The following is a 24,783-nucleotide window of genomic DNA, read 5'->3' as shown; positions in this document are numbered from 1 at the left end:
TCTTCAACATTAATATTTTTCTATTATTAATCTCTTATTATTAAAAAGTACATTAACAATCAAATAAATAATATTTAATAATCTTTAATTACAATAAAAAAAAAAAACTAATTTAATCATGTACCCACGTAAGTGATCGAGGTATTGATCTAAAAATAAACCAGATGACAAATCTTGCAACATTGGCGTTTTGCGGCTCCGAGCATCTGAAAACTCTCGAAAATCATTAGGAGTATAGGAGGAGTAAGTAGGTAAGTGGTGGCACGGTCAGCGCGCCGTTCCCGCCAATTTTATGGGTACGCCTTTTTTATAATGGTTGCCACATGGCTACCATCGTGACAGCTGGACTGCAGAGAGATCGACGATGTTACCAACTTAATTTTGCGCGCGTTTTTAAAGCACTGCACTGCGAAACTCCAGAACTCACAATCAACGGATTTATTACTCTTCAATCTGACACGGCCTTGTAAAGATGTGACAAGACGGCTAAGTACAAACACAGCTTCACTTAGTTTATTTTTATATAAAATAAATTACATAAAATTAATTGTATAAAACAAATAAATAACTATCGTAAAAATATAATCTGATGCTGTATAATTTCACGTACGTAATAATTGTCATTTTGGTAAAAGTTCGTTTTGGATATTGCACACTTAAATGCACATACGTTCGAGTACAGTATGTGCTTTTTGAGGAACTTTGATATCTTTTTCTAATTTCTCTGCTGACAGTTCCAGACAGAAGTTATCGTAAACGTACGCGTTCGCCGCGATGTTGGATTGTTTCTCTTCCGAGATCGACGTGAACCGCTGGAGAACGATATTGTTTGGCCACACGTTGGGGAAGATCTTGCCAGCGTACGGCAAGCTATCGCTCGAGCTGCTAGAAAACTTCTTCTCGATGTCATCGAGGCTACGTCCTCTGGTCTCCGGCAATATCGTGAGAGCAAAGATCGCGCCCAACACGCCGGCCGCACTAAATATCCACATGGTGAATTCTAGACCGACGACGGAGTTCATATCCGGGTACGTTTTGATCGCGGCGAATGTTAATATCTGCGCGAGACTAGTTGTGAGACCGCCCAAGTTGCCCCTGAACCTCAGCGGGTACAATTCCGAAGTCATGACCCACGGTAAGGTAAGGAAACCGATCATAGATGAGCCTACGTGGACCCCGACGCAAAGTAGTGGCACCCACGAAGGCAGTTCGGACCTAGATGCAAAGAAAGTCTCGTCATTATTGCCAAAAATCCTTAAAATCTTTCAGAGCAGAGTCCGAATTAAAAATATAAAAATGCAGCGAAAAAATTTTTTTATTGCTTCTATATTAATTATACGAAAATTTTTAGGTAGCTGAGAGAATGAAGTGGACGTACCTCAAGGAAAGAGCGATTCCCATAGCGGCGGTGGCCATCCCGAAACCGCTGACGAAGGCCAGAGTCTTTCTGCCGAAGTTGTTGGCCAGTCCAGCGCCAAGAACCGACGCGAATAACCTAACGACACTCATGCCGACGCTGGCCACGTATTCATTCACGTCTATGCCGATGTCCTTAAGGACGTTCACTGCATAAAACAGGATCACGTAGATGCCGGACAATTGCTGAAGAGCAAAGAAGGCGAAAAGAATAAAAAATGGCTTCCACACGTTGGGTTTATGCAACGCCTGCAGTAAGTGCTCTTTTTTTTCTTTTCGTTGCACATTCATTTCGCAGAGTTCTTGGTACTCCTCGTTGACGTCTAGTCCGGGGCCTCTCAGCCACATGAGAGCATCCCTTGCCTCATCTATTCGACCCTTCGAGGCTAGCCAAGCAGGAGTTTCCGGTATCACTCTGCAAAAATAAACCATTTCATTTAATGAGATTGAAAAATTACTATTGACGATTTTCTTTGGTGATACTTGAAATTCTTTTATTTTATACGTGCAAATTCTTATTATTTCTCGTTTCACAGTTGTAAAAAAAAATGGGTATGATTGAAAAGGTGAATACCGTATCAACGCGAACGACAAAATCGCCGGCCCAATGCTGGCAGCGGCTGTTCTTTGCCACGACGTGATAGCACCTAGAGTGTACACTATCAAGACACCTAAGGAAACGAGAACTGGTCCACAACTCGCGAGCCAGGCTCTTTGATTTGGCGCCGCCACCTAAAATAAAAAAAGAAAATTTTAGAATTAAATCCACGCGAACAATGTATGTTAAATTTTTTACTTCTCATATTTGCAGTAATATAATCGCACAAATTATTTTTTAATGTATTATTTTTGTCTTTGTTTATAGAAGAAGTGAGAAAGATTTATTAATTTCTTTTTTTTTTAGATTATTTAATGTACTTTTACCCGTTGACGTATAGAATGGAATTGATGCACCTGTGTAATTCGAGGATGCCAAAAATAACAGTGCCAAATAAAGAGATAATTATCGTGCACATTCGTTCAAATATTATTATTCGTGTACTTTAATTGGTATGTTACATATGCATTTTTACATACCTCGCTGACGTAGAGATAGATTCCGTTAGCCATGCCGGTGCCGAGGCCGCTGACGAATCTACCAATGCACAGCATTGACACGTTCCTCGATAATGCGATTAGCAGCCAGCCGATGGCGTGTGGCAGTGTGGCCAGCGCGATTGCGGACCTACGGCCGAGGCATTCCGCACAGATTCCGGCGACAATGGCACCAAGGGGATTCGAGATCACGCCGAGAGATGCAATCCACGATGCCTGCGATTGATCCGCGAACTTGGTTTCGAGGAGCTTCGGAATAAGGATCGCGCTGTATCCCTGAGACAGCCCTACAGAAATTTGTCCGGAGTGCGCAGCCAGACCGGCCAAAATCTGAAAACGTCGCGGAAAAGATGCTCTGTAAAGTATTTATATTTTTAGATACATTCGTTAACGTCGATAATACAACGCTAAGAATTAATTAACGATTTGATAATTGTAACTGCCGATCGTAATAACGGAGGCAAGGCGCGTCTACCTTGACGCCGTTGAATGGAAAATCGCGGGAAAGGATGCGCAGTATAATTGCAATCTGCGCGTTGTATGCACTAGCTTCGAAAATTCCGCGTTTGTAGAAGGACGAGGATCGAGAAGGCCGATCCATCATTGCCTTATCCATTTATTTATTTAAAAACAATCTCCTCCTATTCGATGGCCTCGTTTAACGAGAATCTCTTTGGAATCTCTTCGCACTTTACGACGCTCGCAATAGTTATTCTCACAGCATTTGCAATGCTTTGAGCCGAGAATTAGCAGAGGCAGCAAAACTAGTTGATTTATTATGTCAAATACCTTTATATTTTTACTTATTTATTATCATATTTTTATTTTCTATTCTTGTAACCACATTTCTGCATCCCATAATTCAGTTTAATTATTTATTCGTGCCTTTTGCGTTACGTCGACATTCTTCGCGAGAAAGAATCTTGACAAAGGTTCCGCCGCCTTCGTTCCGTACGCTGTTACATTAATGTTAGCTTTATTTCGCGAAATAGCAGTATCAGAATTATGCGTCGCGCTTACATCATAACTGAACCACCAGAGAATGCAGAGCTATTCGCGAACGTGTTTAATTACGGTGTAGCGCTAATCGCAATGCATAATTGCACGCGAGATTAAATGACTTACACCATTCTTGTCGTCGGACTGGAGAACCTTCCACCAAAACTTTGCTTTCGCGATCATCGTTGCAACACGTAGCGTTTCCAGATAACTGTTAAAAAAAAAAAATTAATGAACTGTGTTAACGTTCTTATTATAAAACAAATAATTTTGCAGAGTATGATCCAAATGATTACAGCTTAAAATGTTAATCATGCGTTAGCACTCTTTAAATATTTATTACTGTTATATATTTGCAATATTTTATTTAATTTACTCTGTGTATTACCTAAACTTTTTTTTTTATTTCAGAAGTTCGATTAACCATTCGGTAAAATGCTTCCGTCAAGAAATTCGCTGCGAACAATGATTCTACGGTGATAACACACGCGATTGCATTTACACAAAAAGTTGCTCGGCATTCGATTCTGGAAATCTCGATCTACACGAACTCACGTAAGTCCGGTCTGTGATGTGAAGTGTTAACTCACTTCAACACCGATTACATTGTATATACATTTCCACAATAGTTATTTGTAGGATTAACCGATTCCACGCCAATCGATTCCACTGTCAGCCTCATCATTTGCACAATTGGCTTCTACATTATTCATTCGCCCTCCATCAACGTTTCATTTACGTTCGCGAAGAGATAACATCGACGCGAGATAAATACTTTTCGAATGCAATATATAATTTCTTGCAAAGCTTTTGCATCGATAAAAATTAATCGGAATAAATCGTATAATTGAAGAAATTTTTAATGGACTTTAACTTCTTATCTTTTAGTCATACAGCTTTACATATATGCAAAACAATTTTTTAACGCTCCGTATAATTTTTTAAATAAAATTTAAATAGAAAAAATATATAAAATAATTTTTTAAATAGAAAAAGAAAAGCCTTTAAAATTTTTACAAATACTTTTACTATTCTATGATTATTATAACAATTGTTGTAGAGAAAGAATTTTTTTTTTAATATTAAAATTTTTTTTTTTACTCTTTAAGCATTATTTGTTTGAAAAATCTTTAGAATTCCACGGAAAATGTGAGCATTTAAAATTAAATATGTTTAACACGGTTATCACACCACACGCTGTTTCATACGTAAATTGAATAATGACCGCGCAATTAAGGAGGTTCTTTATGGTAGTTTGCCACTTGAAATCCTTAATTAACTGGTAGCCACAAGTCTTGTGATTCAGAAGCTCGATCACCGCCAGATCCTAAATCGATTTTACACATTTAACGCAATTTAACTCATTAAAGTGATACTAGGATTAGAGTTCATAACTTATCGCATTTTCACCGCACATCTATTCATCACACTAGTGGCTTCGACGATTAACTTGATAAGATCGACGGCTGACAATGCAACGAATCTGTTTGCGAATGTCATAAAAAAATGTAATGTTTTTTACACACGCACGTTCCAATAAAATACGCTCGATTAATTCAGTTTAATTTAATTATGATTGCAGATAATTTGATGAAAAGCAAAGACTTCAAGCGATCGGAAGATAAATCGTAGGACGCACCTACCTTGTAATTATCAGCTACGGCGAGATCGGCGATGCAAGGATATTCCTCTCTAATGTCTTGCACAATTCTCGTGAAGTACTTTTTCCATATCAGTCGAATATCGACGGTGACAAATAAAATTTTTTAATTACTTTTTTTGCTCTCAAGTCATTTCCAGAGTCTGTAAAATGGTTTACTTATGCGCGATAACCACGAAAGCTGTGGATCGCAAGTTGGACGAGGATCCCAGATTAAAGACGAGCGATCGGATGAAAAAAATCAACAATTGCAGGTCAGACCAGCTCGTGATCGCTTGCGGGGATGATATAAAAACGAGCGAAGAAATGTGAAAGAAACGGAACTGCCGGAAGTTGAAGTCTTGAAACGGAAGGCGACGGTCGTCTGAACGTCCGGAGTTGGTCGCCACGGCTTTTTTCACGCTGGATACTGAAACGATTTTCGTCCGCGCCTCCGCATTTATAGTCGGCGCGGCAAAGAAGGCGGTAGCCGGCTCTCGAAACGGCCGAAGTGGTTCGCGAAATGCCATTGGGATAATCCCCGAGGTCTCTCCCTTCTCTGGATGTTCTTGCAATGATCAAGCAAGGATGCTCGACAGGGATATTCCTAAATCAAATTATTAAATTATTAAAAGTAAGTTCTAATTCGTAATTAAAATAATATTAAGCGCAAGTTGTAAATTAAATTTAACAAATAAGAATTTTCTCACTGCAAGGAAAAAAATTACGAAGACAAAATCGATATCGGATACGGAAATTGAATGACTCAATGTAACTGGAGGATTAAGCGAAAGATGCAGCTTCATCTTCGGGTGGTTTGTGGTTTCCAGATTGCGATCTGCAAAACTAAATCCGCGTTGTCGTTATAGGGTTTCCCAATGATAGAAAATGTCTTTTTTGCATTGTCACCGTTTAGATCCTGTTACTAAGGAATAATAAGGTAATTTATTTTAATTAAATTCGACATAAAGCTCAGTTCGTTTTCAGTTTTTAAGAAAAGCAAGTTACCACTCTATTGATTCCAGATTGCAGTGATCATTGCGACGATGTGGGACGATAGCAACCCTAGCGAAAAATCTAACGGAAAGGAGAGCCGCGTTAAAGAACAACGGATCCTGCTAACGATCAATAATTACTTTAAGGCTTTTTCTTTAAACAGCCTATTACATTTCCGTACTCGCAGGATTGGTAACCGATTACGAGCAACTCTTAATGGTAAGTTGTAAACACGGTAACGTAAATGTCCAGCGAAAGCACGGCCTCCTTAGCGATTGCAAAGTCTTACGGTCGCGATAAAAAAAAAGTGTACGTTAATGACAATAGGAGCAGTCACAATTAGCACCGCACTCTTGTATACGACCGTGACCCGTGAATAGCCTGCGAAAACGCATTTTATCCTTGCATTTTTTTTACCCTCTCTTCTCTTCTCTTTCAAACCGGTCTCTCTCTACTCTAGCCTTCTCCCATAAAAACTCCATATGAAGCATATCAAACTTTCATGAAATAAAAAGAGTAATTACTTTACTGTTAAATGTGCCTAATTTGGAAACTTAACGCTTGGGAGAAAGCAACATTTTAATTGTTATCTGAAAGTCATGGGTAACTTGATTGACTTGTGTTGATTTGACAATGTCTCAGTTTCATTTCTAATACATTGCATTTGTGAGAAATTTTCTTGCTTAATTGGTGTCTGTGGTCTTTTTATGTGCGTTTCCTTCATGCACCTTTATGGTTTAGGTCCCTTTCAATTGTCGGCGAGAATTATACAATCGTCACGACCTTCGAGATCAATTTCCGATCCAAGGAGAGATCTCTTTCCTTCTCTCAGTCTCTCTTTCTTAATTAACTTCAAAATCCCTTTTATAAATCGTGGCTCAGGAAACTCAGTTTAATCGTTGTGATTTTATTTTACCATTCAGTATAATCTTCTGAAATGACGCTAGATATTTAATTCAATTAAGTATAGTAATTTTAAAAATGAAGAGGTATTGTCCCCTTAATTGAATTATATTACATGTGAAAAAAAAATGTATAAGTAGACTGTTTCGATATGCATCCGATAGCGCCACAATTTATGAATTGATTACGGAATAATTTTTTAAGCTCGGATTACGTAAATCGATCTGGTAGATTGATTCCTGTCTATTCTCCTGTAACATGATTAATGATTTAATTTGCAGATATCACTTTACTGCGGATCACCGTTACAAAACCCGGTCACGTTATCATGCGGCGATACAAATCGATGTTTTGTGGTTTTATGGTACATTGATTTAGTACGTTATACTTGCACCGCATATAAAAGAAAGTATGAACCTCTCTGTATCTCTAATAAAAATTGCATCCCAACGAAATTAATAGGAAATTAAGCAAGATTTCTTTTTTTTTTTTTTCAGGAAGAGAAAGGAACGAATTAACAAGCATGGTTTCTTTCTGCTCCTCTTGATCGAGAGCCAGGACAATGCTTATTGCGCTGGTAGCTCTGGTTGTTATCTGCACGATGACAGCATCCGCGGAAGACGGAAATTTCTCTGAACAATGAGGATCAACTGAAGATCAACGAATCGTTAGCGCGTTTATTGTGCGCTGCAGAAATACGCGCGGCGTATATTCCCAACGCGTCGGAGACACCCGCGTTAATCTGTAATCTGTAAAAGGGGGTGTGGTCGGCGCGAATGGAAAAATCTTCGACACGAGACGTGCAATCGAAATGCAATAATTCCTTGCGATGCCACGTAATTCTCGCGCATTACAACGGCGACGATCGGCATGACGTGCAATCTTAACTTCCTGATGCTGATATGTCGTACACGCAAAATTGCATAAGAGGCATCCCTGCTGTATCGTTACGCGGATGTAAATTCTACGTATGCGCTACGTTACGACGGCACGACTCGAGCTCATTATCCGAGGATACGTCACGTGTTGCGGCATTAGCGATCCACCGGCTATCAAATGCATCTTCGAGCGTCCAACCTTGGCCTTGCCCTTCCTTAAAGCTCATTTACGTGGATTTTTTTTTCCTCGTAACATAAAAAAACACAAAATTTTTTTTAATTGTGATTGTTCGTTGCATGATAAGATATACCGTGCGATAACAACTTAATCGTTGACGTAATTACGTCAATTCGCGTCATTATTAATTTGTAACGTAACGTATTTGTTTAAGTAATCGCGATCATGTGCAGCGGTAATTTGCGGTATAATTAATGACAGAAAGCATGCACATTATTTGCTGTACTAGTGATTCCATCAAAGAAAATTCGCGAAGGATGGCTGGAATCAGTCTGCATGTGTCGAAGAATAATGTGATTCAAGCTTTTCGTTATTATGTATCTCTACGTAATTATGATATAATAACTGAGCGGAGAGAAGGGCAAGCTAGAGATACGTAAGGCGCATTGCGTGATTGGCCTTTGAATATACATAAGATACAGATTATTTTTTTTTTTTTTACGCTTGCGAATCGAGCAATTTACTTAAAACGAGCTTTAATTGCGAAAACAAGCGACGGTGGAAAACGATGCCATTATGTCATAGATTCAATATCGCGCGTTTATCACGAAGGATTTTAGAAATTTCTCGCACAGCACTTATGACCATTGCACTTAACGACCGCGATTATACCGTAGTATAATTTGTATGTACGCCGTAACAGGTTTATCGTACTCGATTACAAATTCGCAAGAACGTATATGCACACAAGATGTAATTATCAATGATTCAGCCTATTGTAATACGATAGAAACGATTATAAAATTTGAAACTAATTAACTGTATTATTAAAAAAAAAAAAAAAAAAAAGGTTGAGCGGCCATCCATAAAATAAGGGCGGAAAACGTTTGTGGATAACATCACGTCACGCTAAAAAGTGATAAATAGATGATAGAGTAGATGCCCGTATAATTGTCGGACGTTATTATGCAAGAAATTATGTAGATTTCGTGATATATTTAAATGCGAATAAAGCGCAGATTGAGTGACAAATGCCACTGAATTTGTGCCGAGCCGGTCGTTGGTTTTGCGTGCTCGCTGACTGTAGCTCTTCTGTACACGAGTATCATTATGTAAGATATGCAAGGTTTTTAACCTTGACAATGACCACTGCCGCTGAACGCTCAGCGTTGGTTACATTGATAATCAATCGTCGTTAACGCGTGAAGACGATCGTGTTATCGAATAACTGCCCGAGGCGAACTTTTGCAGAAATGCGACGTTTTCTGGAAAACAAGAAATATCTTTTTTTTTTTTTTAATAATTATTTCTTTGCTTTTTGTCAAGCTGTTGACGATGCAGTCGCGAGATAGTTAGAAGTATCGCTACCTATAATTATTACAAAGTTTAAGCAAACATTATTTTTTATTAATAATCCTTTAACAAATTTTCACTCTTTCAATTATCAGGTGGAAATGTATTGCCCCAATATTTATTTTTAATTAACTTTAAAGATTAAACATCGAACTGTTCTTGTTTGCAATAATTTTCCACCAAATAATTGAGTCTTTTAAGTAAAAATTGAAGGTTTAAATGCAACATGAATAACGTAAAAAAAAGTTTTACGAAAAAGGAAGCGGAAGAGGAAGCGGAAACGTCCGATATATTCGCGAGACAGCTCGCGTGACAGTAACTACGCTCTCTTTCTCGTTCTATCTCATTGTCAGCACCTACAAAAATCTGAAAGTTCCGGGTCCGAAAAAATTATAAACTTGCAGTTGTGGTTAACTGTAAATTACAGTAACAAAAAAAAATTTTTTTAAAGGGATTATTTTGATATCTTCCTGCAAAAAAAAATTTTAATCAAGATTTTATTAGCTATATAGTAACTGTACAATGCGACGTGATTCATCGGCAGGCATTTAGCGTGCAAAGATTACTTTGCGGCATAAATTAAAAATCGTAGAACATAAAATCTACGGTATCTACACGTAATCAAGTAATTTCCTCCAGCTTCCACGGTGATCCTCAATTAAAAATAATTGTTACAATGAGCAAAGACAATTTTACTCGTCCAATTCGCTCCTTTCATCGTTACGTCTTTTGTATAAGTGCAGATATTTGGCGCCATAGAACTCTTTGAAATAATTGCTTCTGTAGTCCCGGTTAAGAGCCATCGCTTGATTTACTTGATGTTCAAGACACCTCACCTTTCTCAACTGACTCTCATGATATATGATATGCAGTTGTTTCTCATATTCTTGCTGGGGTGATGGAAAGAGATAGCGCTGGAAGAATCTCTTAATCGGATGCTAAAACAAATGAGAAACAATTTGTGCATTTTTCTATCGTCTCTCAAAAAGAATATTCAAAACATTTCAATGAAAAATAAGTGTTTCTTTTTTTTTTTTTTTTTTTATTTTTATTTTACCTGAAGATACTCCCATTCTTTGGGAACATAACCCTCAGGGATCTCCTGAAGCGTGGCAGGACCAATAAATACATTAGTTAAAGTAATTCCAATGCCAACAGGAATAGCACCAAGTAGGAAGTAAAAATGAAACCAATCTTTTGTTTTATGCCATTGAAAGCGAGATGGTCGTATGACGAACGTGCGATCTTCTGACATACATCTTACTTGTCCTGCAAATATAAAAAAAAATTAATAAGATCGATATATTTCTAAGGGACATGGGTGTAATATGTGGAGAGATTGAAATGCTAAATTCGTAATGCTAAATTCATAGAATCCAAATCTGCCGACACGAGAAAACCTGCGCTCTCACATTTTCTTTTACGTCGTTTTATAAATTCTAATTGAATTCGACAATGAAACAAACTGTTAATAAACGACTAGTTAACCATCATAAATCAATAACATAAACTTATTATGGATTTTATATCACACGACACATGAGAGAGAGAACAGTTACTAAATTTAATTAGTAGCAAACAACCCCAGGATCTCTAACGTTCTATAATTTACATCCGAATGTACTTCGATCTGTTTTACGTTCGAAATGTTCGTATTCTAAATGCACTGTGCAGTCGTTGCGTAACAAAACACCGTCGGTTTGCTTCATAGAGAAGTATCGAGTAAAGGAATAAATAACATCGTCCGACAATCGTGGACCGACTGTGCAGCGTGAATAATCACCGTTCGTCAATATTGTTCTTCCACAATTACTACTTTGCAGCAATTTCTGTCTCGTAGCACGCAAGATGCTACTCCACACCGCCATTTTTCTCCGACAAAATCCAAGTTACGGAGAGATTACCCTTGGCGATCCCCACATAGTTAGTAGTGACATGACGGTCTGTAGCGGATTTTTGTGGAACTTAAATGGTAAAAATAATCTTATGATAACAGCCTGTAAAACATCTTATATCGTAGATTACAAAATAATTAATTTTGTTGGGTTTACATTATTAGTCGTTTGTTAAATTAACATCTAATCAAAATCTTAATCTAATTAACTCTACAATTAATCTGCTGGCGCATGCATATAGCATTAAAATTTTGCACATTAAATTCTGAATATATTTTGTATATTTTTGTTTTCAACTTACACAGATATGCAGAAATTTAATTAATTTATTACGATACTTTTATCATAAAAGTAATTTACATTTTCAATAGCAAACTATACATACTGTTAAAATAAGCATCTGTATTATATCTCAATAATTAACAAAAATATTTTTTTACACGTATATGATCATCTAAAGCTCTTTCACAAATTGTACTATACATTTCATTGGTAATTGATATAATATACAGCATAAATGGAATAACTTGAAGTATGTGAGGCCTTAAAAAAATATATTTATAAAAGTCAGTTGTTTTAAGTAAATATATATATATATATCTCTCTCTTTGTACTTAAAAGCTCACTTCTTATACATGTAAAAACGCAAAAAGATAACTATAAGTCTGTATTTTTTAATGTTATTCGTATATGTATGCAACTTAAGTCTGTGTTAATACAAACACACATCACAATTAATTTAAGGAATGTATAGATTGTAAAAAAAAAATTTTGACTAAAGTTTCTCTCGACAGAAACGCAATGATTCATTTGTAATTAAAAAATAATAATTAAACTAAATTGTGCGTAACTGTGCGAAATTAATTAAATAATTAAATATCATTGTAGATATTTTTGACTGGCATCGTATACGATTTTTACGTATTGCACAACGATTTATAGTAAAACTTCATACCATTCGTTTGTTTTCTCTTCAATGTACCATGAAACTAATTCGTTTCAATTCTCAAAAATTCTCTTTATCAAAACTACATTCCATTTATAGCGATGGCGTTGCGGTTTCTGGGTAGAATCCAAAATTATATCTAAGTTGTTCAAGAAACACAAATGTAAGGATGGTTTGCGGCGCTAACCGAATAAATGCAGGTACGTAGCCCTAAAATAAAAAAAAATTTGTTAATATTGTTAATAAGAATTTTTCTACAACGATACTTACTTTAAAGAAAGCCAGTGGCCCAAGTTTGGCAGTATATAGGAAGATTTCCATTATATTCTGCACAGAAAATAGTAGTCGCAAATTATATGCTTCTTAAATTTATTATATTTTGAACATATGTACTTACTTTAAATTCTCCAGGCTTAGCGTTCATTGCTCGCGTTTTCAGAACATCTAAAGGTTGCGTAAGCGTTGTCGCAATGGCACCCTATCAGTAAAAAGAAGCACAAAATGTTATCACTTTTCGAATACTTGCCTTGATCAACGTTTAATTATTTACTCACTGCCGATACACTGGATAAAACGTGCGTTGTAGGATTATCTCGAAAATACCCAGTTTGCAATAGCGTTGTTTTAATCTGATCGTAAAAGCTCAATTGTCCTATAGTCATCAACGCTGCTCTCATGGTCGCGGTTGAACATCCACTGAATAATTGGCGAACTCCTTCTTGTTGTATTACACGGAACAGTCCGTCCAGAGCGTGTTTATAACTGTAATAGAAGAATATGTTAATAAATGCAATCGAATTATAGTAAAAAAATGTAAGAACGTCAATTCCTACTTTCTTCTTAACTCTGGCGCTATTTTGACGTCATTCTGCATGCGTACATTAATCACATCGCCAGGTGTCCCAAAAACACCACCCGTGGCACCGGAAACTGCAGCCAACAGCAGTTTTTGATAGAAATATAGTGGGTGTCCAGACGACTCGAACGATTGTTTGCCAGCCTGCGATATAAAATATGATCTGTGTATAATAAATTGAAAAATAAAAATCGTCTATATGCATAGCATGTAAAAGATTTTAATTTATCAACCTCGTATGCACCAAATCTTATTGTAGAGTATGTAAGCTGGCGAAGCAGGGAAGCACTGAGTCCATTGTATAAAGCTAATACTCCTTGTTTCCTGATTATTCCGACAGTAGAGTTTACTACCGATAGCTTGCCTTCTTGTTGAGTTTGCAAGTGAACCTAAAAGAAAAATCCAATCAGTCAGTCTTTTAAATCTCGCCGCAACGTATTTACACGTGAAAAGAAATTATATTATGTATAACGAAATTTTTTATTATATTACGTAACAAGTTAAAAATAAAAAAAGGATATAAAAACCTTTAATAAATCCAAAGGATGAGTCACGCAAGCAGCAGCTGCAGAAGATACACCACCGAAGTACCAGCGTGATAATTTCTTACTTCTGTCAGTCATTGTGTTATTTTTCTACCTTACGTTAAGCGACAATTAGGAACATATCTGTTAACGTTGATGATGGCACTATAAAGAAAATTAATTAAAATTTACATTAATGTAATAATAAAAAAAAAAGTAATTAATTGATTTTACCTGATAAGTCAATGTTTGCTAATAGAATGGAATGTTAATTATTCAGTCATCATGTGGATACGATGGCTCCCATTTCGATGTTAAAAATAATTTATATAGGAAGAACAGGAGGCTGAAAAATTATAATAAAATTAATAAAGTAAAAAAAAATTATTTCCTACAAACGAATACATAGTACAGTGGAAGTTTTTTTTTATGTAAATGTACAAAAATTTATTTGAGATGTAACGAAACTCTGCAATGTTTTGCGCAGACTAGAAATTCTTGCTAAATGAGTTACTCAAATCGTGCTAAAATTAAAGCCAAATAAAACTATGATCTTGCAATAACGACTGATTCTAGGCGCATGATTGGCACGCGTTTTTAGAACGATCGAACAAGAAAATTGTATAGTCTGTTCTCACGTTTGGGCGAATAAACTCGTAATTAAATCTTTATATAATACAAGCATACGTGTAAAATAAAAATTCCAAGTTATTTATTATCAGTATTTAACGATCGTAATCAACGTAAATTCAAGCGTTATATAGCGATAGAATTTGAAGTGTGCAAATAGTAAAAATTGGCATAATTTAATGAAGTAAAAAAATTAATTAACTTCGCAATCAGCGATTACTGAAAATAAATTGAGAACCAGTTAAAAGTTCTATTTTTTTTATAAGTTAAATTAAAATTAAAATTACTTTAAACATTTAAAAAAAAAGACATAAAAATTAAACAAAAAAAAAACCCACCATTAAAATTAATTTAACATTAAAAGAAATAAATATTAATCAAATTTTCCAAGAGCCTTTGCAAAGTATCTGCTACAATATTTGCTGGCGGAATGCCAGCGAAAATAACGTAATTTGCTAACTAAATGTGAATAGATTGACTCCGAGGCCTGCCGTTTTGCAACTACGTTCGAATTTATTTCGCATGCAAATTCTCAAACGTTACGAAACGTTAGATATCGCACGGTATCTGCCTGAAGTAGAGATTACGCTGGTAGATTTTGCTGACAAAACGCGAGCACGATACGACCGCGGTCGCCGCCAATCTGTCGCGACACTAGGTCCGTAAATCTCCTGGCGAGCGGTAAGCGCCCAGTCAATAAATTGTTTCCTGGAACCGACTTCGTCCAAACGACCAAGCGGACGGCTATGCGAGGTAATTTCTACCGGCGTCCGGATTTCTATTATCGAAGGTCTCGAATATTTCCTTCGACGTGCGGGATATCGCACCCGTCGCACGGTGGTTTCTCCCTCGTCGCGAAATCTGGTTCTCTTCCGTTTATCTTTTCAGCCTCGTCCTAAGCCGAATTTAACGAAACTTATTCGAGCCTCTCGTCCCTTCGCGCGTGGGTAAATTAGCTGGGCTGGAAGTCGAAGCTATGGACTAAGGCTAACGGTAAGATAAAGTGTTTATCATTCGATCGTTTTTTTTTTCTAAGCTCTGTAAGCGAAAGTGACGCAAGGTATACTCACAAGAGAAACGCTCCGATCCAGTCGAGAGCTGGACTCCGACTGATATAACGTAAGTGAGACTGTTCCAGCGGCAGCGGACGAAGGGAGGCTGTGCGAAATGACGTTGACGTGCCGCAGGCGCACGACACTTATCAGCTGACGTCCACGTGCAATAGTACCATCTTCGTCCAAGCTACAGTTGGGTGTTCCCAGCGGTCATATGGATATTCATGAAGGTGGAAGTAGAAATGGAACGAGCGCTGGTCACGGCTTTATGTCCGTCCTGTTCCTTACGAGACCTGGCAATAAACAAAAAGCGGCTTGTACAAGAAAGATCCAATCGAGCCCACAAGTGTTTTATTCCTGAAAAGAAATCGCATTTGAAAGAAAACTCGTGTCGCATTTTTTCGCTTTTTCTTGCATTCAGGTTTTTTATATTCAGCTAATTTCAGTCATTACCTTGCCGACGCATATGTCTTTCCGTGTTCTGAACAATAGTATTTCCTTGAAATATTAATTGTCATTTTAATTACATACCTCGAGGAAATGTTCGAAAAATTATAAGTATAATTTCGAATTTTTTAAATTAATTATTTTACTTACATTAATAATTATCAACGTCGTTCCCGGTAATTTTTTAGCCTCGATTTACGTCTTTTAATATAATACCAGGGCAGTTAATTTTGAACAATTTCGAAAGATCGAAGCTTTGAAATTGATAGACTGCAAATAAGAAAAAAAAAGTCAGAATAAACGTATTCTTCAGGAGCATAAAAAGAATAAATCAAAGACAGGATACCTTATTACTAGGGATTTCTAATTCGGAGCTTCGTTATTCTATTCGATAGAGGTCTCTGGAATTAGATCGAGATCGCGCGCGTCGCTTCTGCGCCTTCTGGCTTATACTTCATGTTCATGGCAGTAGACGATCTGTTGGTGTCAGAGAGCTGAACTTTCGATCGCGGCCGGCCACGCGTACAGATGCAGAGGCTCGTCCGTGTGAAGCCAGCGCTTCGGCTGCCGTCGGATAGAGGAAGCTATACACTATCTGTCCTACTCTTTCGCGACGTCGTTGGTAACTCGGTAGTCTCGGTATCGCGCAAGCATGATGGAAACCGCTCGAATTCGAACGGCTACTCTTATTTGCCATGTACTATGAAACTTACCATGTTACCATTATTACCATGTAAAATAAAAATTGAAAATAAATAAATTATTATTCATAAAGAATCCTTCTTTTTACAAACTAAATCACTTTTATCTCATAAGTTAGCAGTACGAAATAAGCAGAGTTAATTTTTATAAATTTGTAGCTAATTTGTTGTTAAAAGTAATTGGCAAAGAAAAGTTCGTTACTCTCTGCTTTTATTATTATACATTTTTTAATAATCAAGTAAAAGAAGATGAAGTTGGTCGCAAAGAAATTTAATCGAGATAACGCTTTGTTGCTTATTTATCGCTAAATATTTGCCAAAGGAAAATATTAAATTGCTATTTTCTTTTCTTAGTTAACAAATTGATATCTTCTACGTAAACGCTCGTTATTAGGTAACGGTTGTTGCTATTGATTCGGGGTTTCAGATATTTTGTTTAAAAATTGAAAAGAAGTCATTTCAATTGTTTAAACAATTTTTTTACAAAAATAGTCACTCATCGGATTCGGTCGCCGGACGATGTTGCGAGTGACATAGTATAGTCTTTTCTTCAATATTAACATTTTTGCTAGTTAACAAATGGATATCTCCGAGATCGAGTGTCCGACTTTTATAATTTTTTTTTTTACAACGTTACAGCATCGTCCGACAACCGAATCCGATGAGTGACTTTTTTGCAAAAAATTATTTAAACAGTTTAAACTTTTTCGCAATGTAAAATTGCAATACTTAAATTTACAAAATTGTTAGAACGATTGGAACATGAAAGTATATTGCATTAATTTCTTGCGCACCTTATTTTTGAAAAATTTTAAATAATTTCCGAGAAAAAAATTAAATTTATGTACGCGTAAGAGCAGCAAAGAAGCGTGGGCTGAGTGAGCGCGCGATAGACAGAGGCGTGTATATCTTAAAGGTGATGGACGGAATCAGCGCGCGGCGAGCGAGACGAGGCGACAACGCGCGTTGTCACTTAATTTCGCTCGTGTGTCGTCATATCGTCTAGCTCGCGCGTTGTCTTTTTGTCTCGCTCGCTACGCACAGATTCTGCCCATCGCCTTTAAGATATACTCGCCGCTGTCTATCGCGCGCTCACTCAGCCCTCGCTTCTTTGCTGCTCTTACGCGTACATAAATTTAATTTTTTTCTCGGAAATTATTTAAAATTTTTCAAAAATAAGGTGCGCAAGAAATTAATGCAATATACTTTCATGTTCCAATCGTTCTAACAATTTTGTAAATTTAAGTATTGCAATTTTACATTGCGAAAAAGTTTAAACTGTTTAAATAATTTTTTGCAAAAAAGTCACTCATCGGATTCGGTTGTCGGACGATGCTGTAACGTTGTAAAAAAAAAAATTATAAAAGTCGGACACTCGATCTCGGAGATATCCATTTGTTAACTAGCAAAAATGTTAATATTGAAGAAAAGACTATACTATGTCACTCGCAACATCGTCCGGCGACCGAATCCGATGAGTGACTATTTTTGTAAAAAAATTGTTTAAACAATTGAAATGACTTCTTTTCAATTTTTAAACAAAATATCTGAAACCCCGAATCAATAGCAACAACCGTTACCTAATAACGAGCGTTTACGTAGAAGATATCAATTTGTTAACTAAGAAAAGAAAATAGCAATTTAATATTTTCCTTTGGCAAATATTTAGCGATAAATAAGCAACAAAGCGTTATCTCGATTAAATTTCTTTGCGACCAACTTCATCTTCTTTTACTTGAACATTATTAAAAAATGTATAATAATAAAAGCAGAGAGTAACGAACTTTTTCTTTGCCAATTACTTTTTAACAACAAATTAGCTACAAATTTATAAAAATTAACTCTGCTTATTTCGTACTGCTAACTTATGAGATAAAAGTGATTTAGTTTGTAAAAAGAAGGATTCTTTATGAATAATAATTTATTTATTTTCAATTTTTATTTTACATGGTAATAATGGTAACATGGTAAGTTTCATAGTACATGGCAAATAAGAATAGCCGTTCGAATTCGAGCGGTTTCCATCATGCTTGCGCGATACCGAGACTACCGAGTTACCAACGACGTCGCGAAAGAGTAGGACAGATAGTGTATAGCTCTGACCTTTTCCTCTATCCGACGGCAGCCGAAGCGCTGGCTTCACACGGACGAGCCTCTGCATCTGTACGCGTGGCCGGCCGCGATCGAAAGTTCAGCTCTCTGGTTGGTGTCGAGACTGCCGAGTGGCTGGTGCTAGGCTGCTAGGTGAAGTAAGGGACAGTGTGTGTAGGTGTGGGAGCCGTTTGGAACGTGGGGGAGTCGCGGGTAGTCGGCGAACTGATTGTGCCTGGTGCAAGGCTCGTAAGATCTGTGTGAAGCTGCCGTGACATTAGTTAACGTCAGGTAAACCCAGCGGATCATCGTAAGTATCCGTCATCGCTCGAAAATGTTTCATCTACGAAGCCTCGCACGACCGTCGACGATCGCCCTGAAGCAAGCGCCGAACTCCGGCGACGTTCAGGGCATTCTGGCGCGGGCTACGCCGGCCGCCTGGAACGCGGCGACGACGGCCTGCCGCGGATACGCCGACCACCAGATCCCGGACCGTCTAAAGGACGTGCCTGAAGCGCCGAATCCACGCTTCTTCGACATGGTGGAGTACTTCTTCCACCGCGCCTGCCAGATCATCGAGGACAAGCTGGTCGAGGACATTAACAAACGGTCACGAGTCGCCATCGAGGAGCGCAAGAAGAAAGTTAAGGGTATCCTAATGCTGATGGAGCCTTGCGATCATATATTAGAGACCACGTTCCCACTCAGGCGCGACTCCGGCGACTACGAAATGATCACCGGCTACCGAGCGCAGCACTCCACTCACCGAACTCCGTGCAAAGGAGGTAAAAGTCTTATAACTTTCATATAAAAATGCCTTTCTGTTAATTACTGTTGTTATTAAATTGACTATCATTTACGATTTTTGCCAATTGTCAATTTTGGATTTGTGCAACGAATTTAAATAGCATTGTTAATATTCTTAACGTTATTTTTGCGTAAATCTATGATACGATCGCTTGTTCGATTATTTTCATTTTTCTATGTAATATTGATGGAGCAAGCGATAGAAGATTATCATTACCACACGTGTCTGATAATATGCACACATACCTTCAACGATATCATAATCATGATAGTATTTTCGAACTATGATTTTTAAATACTGATTAATTTATCGGAAAGTATCGTGTAATTGCCCGAAGATAGCCATCACAGCATCCACATGTACAATTCTTACATTTGATCGTTAGTTGATTATTTATAGGCTACTTAAACTTACGTAAATGCAGAATACTTAAGAAAATTTTATGGCTTGACCATTTACAAGTTGTTGAAGATCTAACGGAGGTTTCAGATAGCACGGTTTATTTTATAAAACTATTTATTTAATTTTAAACGTTAATAACTCGTTATAATAATTTGCTTGTACGAAAGAAAAAAAAAAAAAAAAAAGAGAGAGAGATCTCGTTTCACGTTACTGGTCGCTGACGAATTAAAAACGCTTCTCGTATTCGTTGACCATCTCTCATTTCGTTCGTTCGCTGGGAATTAACTCGTAGAAAGAGAAACGCTTGCAATATTTTTCATTGAAAACTCGAGGCTGTGTGTGGCAAGTTTACAATCGATATTTTTAGATAATAACATAATTGCCGGTGTATCGTGTTTGTTATTGAAACTGAGATAATATCGTTTGATCATTGCGTAATAAATTAGAAGTACCTCCAACGTAGGTAATCGTAATGTATTTGCAACAGTAAATGTAAATTAGGTAAAGCAAATTAACTTTAAAATTAAGATAAATTTGGTAAATGGACTTTATAGTGTTTAGAGATACTGTAATCGCGTGTTATTTCAATTTTTAATTGATACAGATAATAATGACGATATACAAAATTGAAATTGGTATTAGATAATATGACAGGGCAAACTGTTTTTTCATAAGATACTAGAAGAGATATATTAAGTGGCGTTTCAGCTGTTGTTGAAGAAGTTCATTATCAGGAATACATTAACATTACGTATCATGTGAAATTTTAGAAGCGGTACGCAAATTAGCGTGCAAATAAAATGCGATTATATGCGTGAGAAAAAAAAACCACGTAAAACGTCATTAATATTATATTTTTAGATTCTTTTTATACCTTCACGGTTACGAGCGATACTTGAGATAGTAAATATGGTATAAAAATGTGTCATGTGCTCGCACTTCCTAATTTTTTACATAATGACTTTGCTATTGAAATTAGAACTTATATTGCGAACGTTAATATTTGTTGTTAAAATATATGTCTTATTTGGCATATAAATTTAACAACATAGTTTCTTAAAAAAAAATTAATAGCTGCTCTTTGCAAGGAGCTTTTAAAAATGCTAAATTTTTATTTGAAATAATTAATAAATGATTTTTATTATAGGTATCCGTTTTTCGATGGATGTTTCACGGGACGAAGTTAAAGCCCTGTCGGCTTTGATGACATTCAAATGTGCCTGCGTTGATGTGCCGTTCGGTGGTGCAAAAGCCGGAATTAAAATCAATCCAAAGAACTATTCGGAACACGAGCTGGAAAAAATTACCAGAAGATTCACGTTGGAATTAGCGAAGAAGGGATTCATCGGTAAGAGTTCGCGTTTAATTAAAAAGAAGAAAAAAGGAGAAGAAAAGGTGGAGCTAACTTTTATTCGACCGTGAATTTAACGAAGACAATCTCTGATGTAACATCGTCATAAACGATGCGAACACAGGCGTGATAATTTTAGACATCGTTGGGAAGACGTGAAACGTCTTAGGCTATACCACTGCTCTCGTAATGCCTATCACTGTAGAATTCACGAGGTTGATTACGTCACAAACCAAACTGTTGTTAAGGCACAACTGGTTGGCTCAATTATCATAAAGATTTATTCGCGAATTGTGCAAGCGAATATGATGACGAGTAGATTGTTAAACGCATGCTATTTGTTAGTACTTTTGTTTGTATAAAATACTGTATTAAATATTTAAAAAAAAACTACATTGCGCACGAGTGAATATTAAGTAATGTACTTGTGCGCAAATATATTACATGTATATTTTAATTTATATATTTATACCTCAAGCTGTTATAGATAATAATGCTTGCGAGCAGTTCTCTATGTGTAATAAAGATTTTTAACAATTGAGATTGCGGGCAATTTGATATAATTCTTTATATCAGAAGCGTTTAATACATGCGTTGTAATTCGCATTTAATACATGCGTGAGAAGGGCTTGCTAATTATTTTATTTCTATATTTTTTTTTTTTTTACAAAGGATTTACTCTTTTCAGGTCCTGGAGTGGATGTTCCTGCCCCAGATATGGGTACTGGTGAACGAGAAATGTCCTGGATAGCCGATACTTATGCTAAAACTATCGGTCATCTTGACATCAATGCTCATGCCTGTGTTACTGGCAAACCTATTAATCAAGGTGGCATTCATGGTCGCATTTCCGCGACGGGACGTGGAGTGTTTCACGGATTAGAAAATTTTATTAACGAAGCTAATTACATGAGCATGATCGGTACGACTTGTGAATTTATTTGTTAGTTAAATAGTCGAGACGTATTATGCGGGATTAAATTAATTGTTTAAAAATTACAATGTAACAAACATTATATTAATTATTATAAATAATTTGTAGGTACTACACCTGGCTGGGGAGGTAAAACATTTATTCTTCAAGGCTTTGGTAATGTCGGCCTGCACTCTATGCGTTATTTACATCGCGCTGGTGCTGCGTGCATAGGAGTGATCGAACATGATGGGTCTATTTATAATTCGGAGGGCATTAATCCAAAGGTAAATAGCAATTGTCTTTGCAAACTTGTTTTAATTATTTTTCACGAACGTTATACGAAACGGAATCAAATAAAAATCTTTTCTTTTTATTTCTTTATATTAATATGTATATTAGGAATTGGAAGAATATCGCATAGAAAATGGTACTATCGTTGGCTTCCCGGGAGCCAAGCCATATGAAGGCGAAAATCTCATGTATGAACCATGTGATATATTTATACCTGCTGCTGTAGAGAAAGTAATTACCAAAGAGAATGCTGGCCGAATCCAGGTAAAGATTAATTATTTTATTATTTGCAAATTTTATTATACTTTAAATTAATTTTATTTATATTAAAAAAAATTTAATTATACTTTTAAAGGCAAAGATTATCGCAGAAGCTGCTAATGGACCGACCACCCCTGCCGCAGATAAAATTCTAATTGATAGAAATATCCTTGTAATCCCAGATTTGTACATTAACGCCGGTGGTGTTACAGTTTCGTTCTTTGAGTGGTTAAAGAACTTGAATCATGTGTCATATGGCCGTCTTACTTTTAAATACGAAAGGGAGTCTAATTATCATCTTTTAGGTACGTTAAATGATAAACTTATTTAAATTTAAAGTGTGATCTTTGCAAACAGAAAAGAAAATTAATAAATTAATTTTTATAGAATCGGTGCAAGAGTCTTTAGAGCGTAGGTTTGGTCGAGTTGGCGGCCGTATTCCCGTCACTCCGTCCGAAGCCTTCCAAAAACGTATATCTGGCGCTTCCGAAAAAGACATTGTCCACTCTGGTTTGGATTATACAATGGAGAGATCCGCTAGGGTATTTAATTAATATAACTAATATAAATGAGTGAGTAATTCGATATAAATTAATGTTTTCTAATTTTTTTTTTGTAGGCTATTATGAAGACTGCTATGAGATTCAATCTTGGACTTGACTTAAGGACGGCCGCGTATGCCAATTCGATCGAGAAGATCTTTACTACTTATTCGGAAGCTGGTCTCGCTTTTTAAATATTTTAGTCATTAGATCGTACGCAATGAGTATCGTAACCAACGATAAAGACAAAGCCAGTTTTTACTACAGTATAAGTCGCAATAAGTGACCTGGATTTAATATCCAAAAGATATTCACGAACAGTTATACCAAGTCGTAAGGGATAAAGTATTTGAAACTTGTGATGAAAGTGCAGAGTTGTCACTTGTCGCGTTATAAATCGTGGCATGGATTTGCCTAGTTATATATATGTATAGTCGCGTAGATTGGATATTATGACATCGTTAAATGATAGTACGAAATAAATTCCGAAGCAAGGTCAACATCGAACACTTTTTCTCTGAGATAGAAAAAGGCCAGGACCGAATGCATTTTTATATCTCACTTTTTATGTATAAGATACGAAAGTATCGTTATACAAAAACTGCCGTTGAGATAATTCGCTGCTTAGCGAATAGCGAATTTACAATCGCTATTTTTCTCGAATATGCCATATCTATATATGCCATATTTTTCTCGAGTATTTTAACGATATTGCTCTGTTCTAACGATATTGCACTCACATAAGAAAAAAATAGTTATGATCTTACCTTACGACAAAATTGGCTCTTATAGAATAAAAAGAGCGGCAAACGATATTTCTGATCAGATGTATGTTATATACAACATGATTGTTATATATATATACGATATTCTATTAATAAAGATACTCAATTCTGAAAGTAAATTGTCTTTCTAATACACGATTGTGTCGTTAATGGTTACGTTTGATACATTATATGTACCTCAGAGCATATAATATATGCTCTAAGATATATACTTATACTCATTAACAAATGCTATTATAAAAAAATATATAGTATGTGTCGATTGCACCTTGCCAGTATAAAAATAAGAAAATGACTAACATTATTTTGTCGATTTAATTTGCATTGGTTTATTGACCCTTCCCTTTGCACCTATATCCTTGACTTGTCTCATTCTATTAGATATATGTGCAAAGAGGTAAGTTCGTCTGCAAATGGTTTTTTTCTCACATGCATTATTTAGGATATGATGAATCGTGCGCAAAATATATATGTATTTTACCTTACAGTCTACTTTTTCGAGATTACATATTACTCATATAAATTACGTTGAGTGTGACATATAATTAATTAATCATTAAGAGAAAAAATGCAATTTATATCGACATATGTGTATACGTTTTTTTTTTTTTTTAATTTTACAAAGAAATTAATATGTATTGAATACAATTAAATAATATACGTATGTATTTCTTTCTCAAAGGTAATCTTAAATAAGCTGGTGCAGGTGTGCAGTTGAGTGAAATAATCCCGATTCGAATTTCGCGGAAACGATGATGCAAATAGAGCTTGTGGACGAATTCTACGCACGCTGTAAAAAAAACGTTTAACGCGGGTGTACGTGAC

The 24,783-nt window shown here is 36.3% G+C and overlaps 4 protein-coding genes and 1 long non-coding RNA gene across 8 annotated transcripts; 2 read left to right on the top strand and 3 right to left on the bottom strand.

Moving 5' to 3' along the window:
* Positions 1 to 491: 491 nt before the first annotated feature.
* On the bottom strand, positions 492 to 5,290 carry LOC139110749 (facilitated trehalose transporter Tret1). Of its 2 annotated transcripts, XM_070670756.1 has the most exons (6): positions 5,154 to 5,290; positions 3,637 to 3,721; positions 2,494 to 2,841; positions 1,991 to 2,148; positions 1,379 to 1,831; positions 492 to 1,215 (listed from the first exon to the last, which is right to left on the bottom strand). In XM_070670756.1, the coding sequence occupies exons 2-6, from the start codon at positions 3,691 to 3,693 to the stop codon at positions 657 to 659; spliced, it is 1,575 nt and encodes a 524-aa protein (XP_070526857.1). In that variant the 5' UTR covers positions 3,694 to 3,721; positions 5,154 to 5,290; the 3' UTR covers positions 492 to 656. The 2 variants fall into 2 exon arrangements, with proteins under 2 accessions (XP_070526857.1, XP_070526858.1); XM_070670757.1 differs by lacking the exon at positions 5,154 to 5,290 and having other exon boundaries at positions 3,637 to 3,922.
* LOC139110766 (uncharacterized) lies at positions 946 to 9,399 on the top strand. The gene is made up of 11 exons (XR_011547044.1): positions 946 to 1,028; positions 1,352 to 1,670; positions 1,953 to 2,194; positions 2,321 to 2,868; positions 3,922 to 4,065; positions 5,093 to 5,228; positions 5,301 to 5,783; positions 5,866 to 6,089; positions 6,175 to 6,364; positions 7,330 to 7,457; positions 7,546 to 9,399. It is a non-coding gene; the product is annotated as an uncharacterized lncRNA (long non-coding RNA).
* A 538-nt stretch (positions 9,400 to 9,937) lies between these two features.
* On the bottom strand, positions 9,938 to 11,393 carry Nd-sgdh (NADH dehydrogenase (ubiquinone) SGDH subunit). The gene is made up of 3 exons (XM_070670787.1): positions 11,241 to 11,393; positions 10,515 to 10,726; positions 9,938 to 10,395 (listed from the first exon to the last, which is right to left on the bottom strand). Exons 1-3 carry the CDS (start codon positions 11,323 to 11,325, stop codon positions 10,150 to 10,152), a joined length of 543 nt encoding a protein of 180 aa, XP_070526888.1. The 5' UTR covers positions 11,326 to 11,393; the 3' UTR covers positions 9,938 to 10,149.
* Positions 11,394 to 11,615: 222 nt separating this feature from the next.
* Dic1 (Dicarboxylate carrier 1) lies at positions 11,616 to 15,634 on the bottom strand. Of its 3 annotated transcripts, XM_070670777.1 has the most exons (10): positions 15,379 to 15,634; positions 15,136 to 15,295; positions 13,913 to 14,024; positions 13,682 to 13,843; positions 13,388 to 13,543; positions 13,132 to 13,298; positions 12,853 to 13,060; positions 12,696 to 12,776; positions 12,569 to 12,625; positions 11,616 to 12,508 (listed from the first exon to the last, which is right to left on the bottom strand). In XM_070670777.1, exons 4-10 carry the CDS (start codon positions 13,775 to 13,777, stop codon positions 12,392 to 12,394), a joined length of 882 nt encoding a protein of 293 aa, XP_070526878.1. In that variant the 5' UTR covers positions 13,778 to 13,843; positions 13,913 to 14,024; positions 15,136 to 15,295; positions 15,379 to 15,634; the 3' UTR covers positions 11,616 to 12,391. The 3 variants fall into 3 exon arrangements, with proteins under 3 accessions (XP_070526878.1, XP_070526876.1, XP_070526877.1); XM_070670775.1 differs by lacking the exon at positions 15,136 to 15,295; XM_070670776.1 differs by lacking the exons at positions 15,136 to 15,295; positions 15,379 to 15,634 and having other exon boundaries at positions 13,913 to 14,512.
* A 3,074-nt stretch (positions 15,635 to 18,708) lies between these two features.
* On the top strand, positions 18,709 to 24,262 carry Gdh (glutamate dehydrogenase, mitochondrial). Its single transcript, XM_070670804.1, has 8 exons — positions 18,709 to 19,387; positions 20,960 to 21,160; positions 21,852 to 22,085; positions 22,206 to 22,363; positions 22,479 to 22,634; positions 22,726 to 22,936; positions 23,019 to 23,173; positions 23,251 to 24,262. Exons 1-8 carry the CDS (start codon positions 18,937 to 18,939, stop codon positions 23,365 to 23,367), a joined length of 1,683 nt encoding a protein of 560 aa, XP_070526905.1. The 5' UTR covers positions 18,709 to 18,936; the 3' UTR covers positions 23,368 to 24,262.
* Positions 24,263 to 24,783: the final 521 nt, after the last annotated feature.

This window comes from Cardiocondyla obscurior, linkage group LG21 (assembly GCF_019399895.1).
Source record: "Cardiocondyla obscurior isolate alpha-2009 linkage group LG21, Cobs3.1, whole genome shotgun sequence".
Classification (NCBI taxonomy): domain Eukaryota; kingdom Metazoa; phylum Arthropoda; class Insecta; order Hymenoptera; family Formicidae; genus Cardiocondyla; species Cardiocondyla obscurior.
This window is presented reverse-complemented; position numbering and strand designations above follow the sequence as displayed.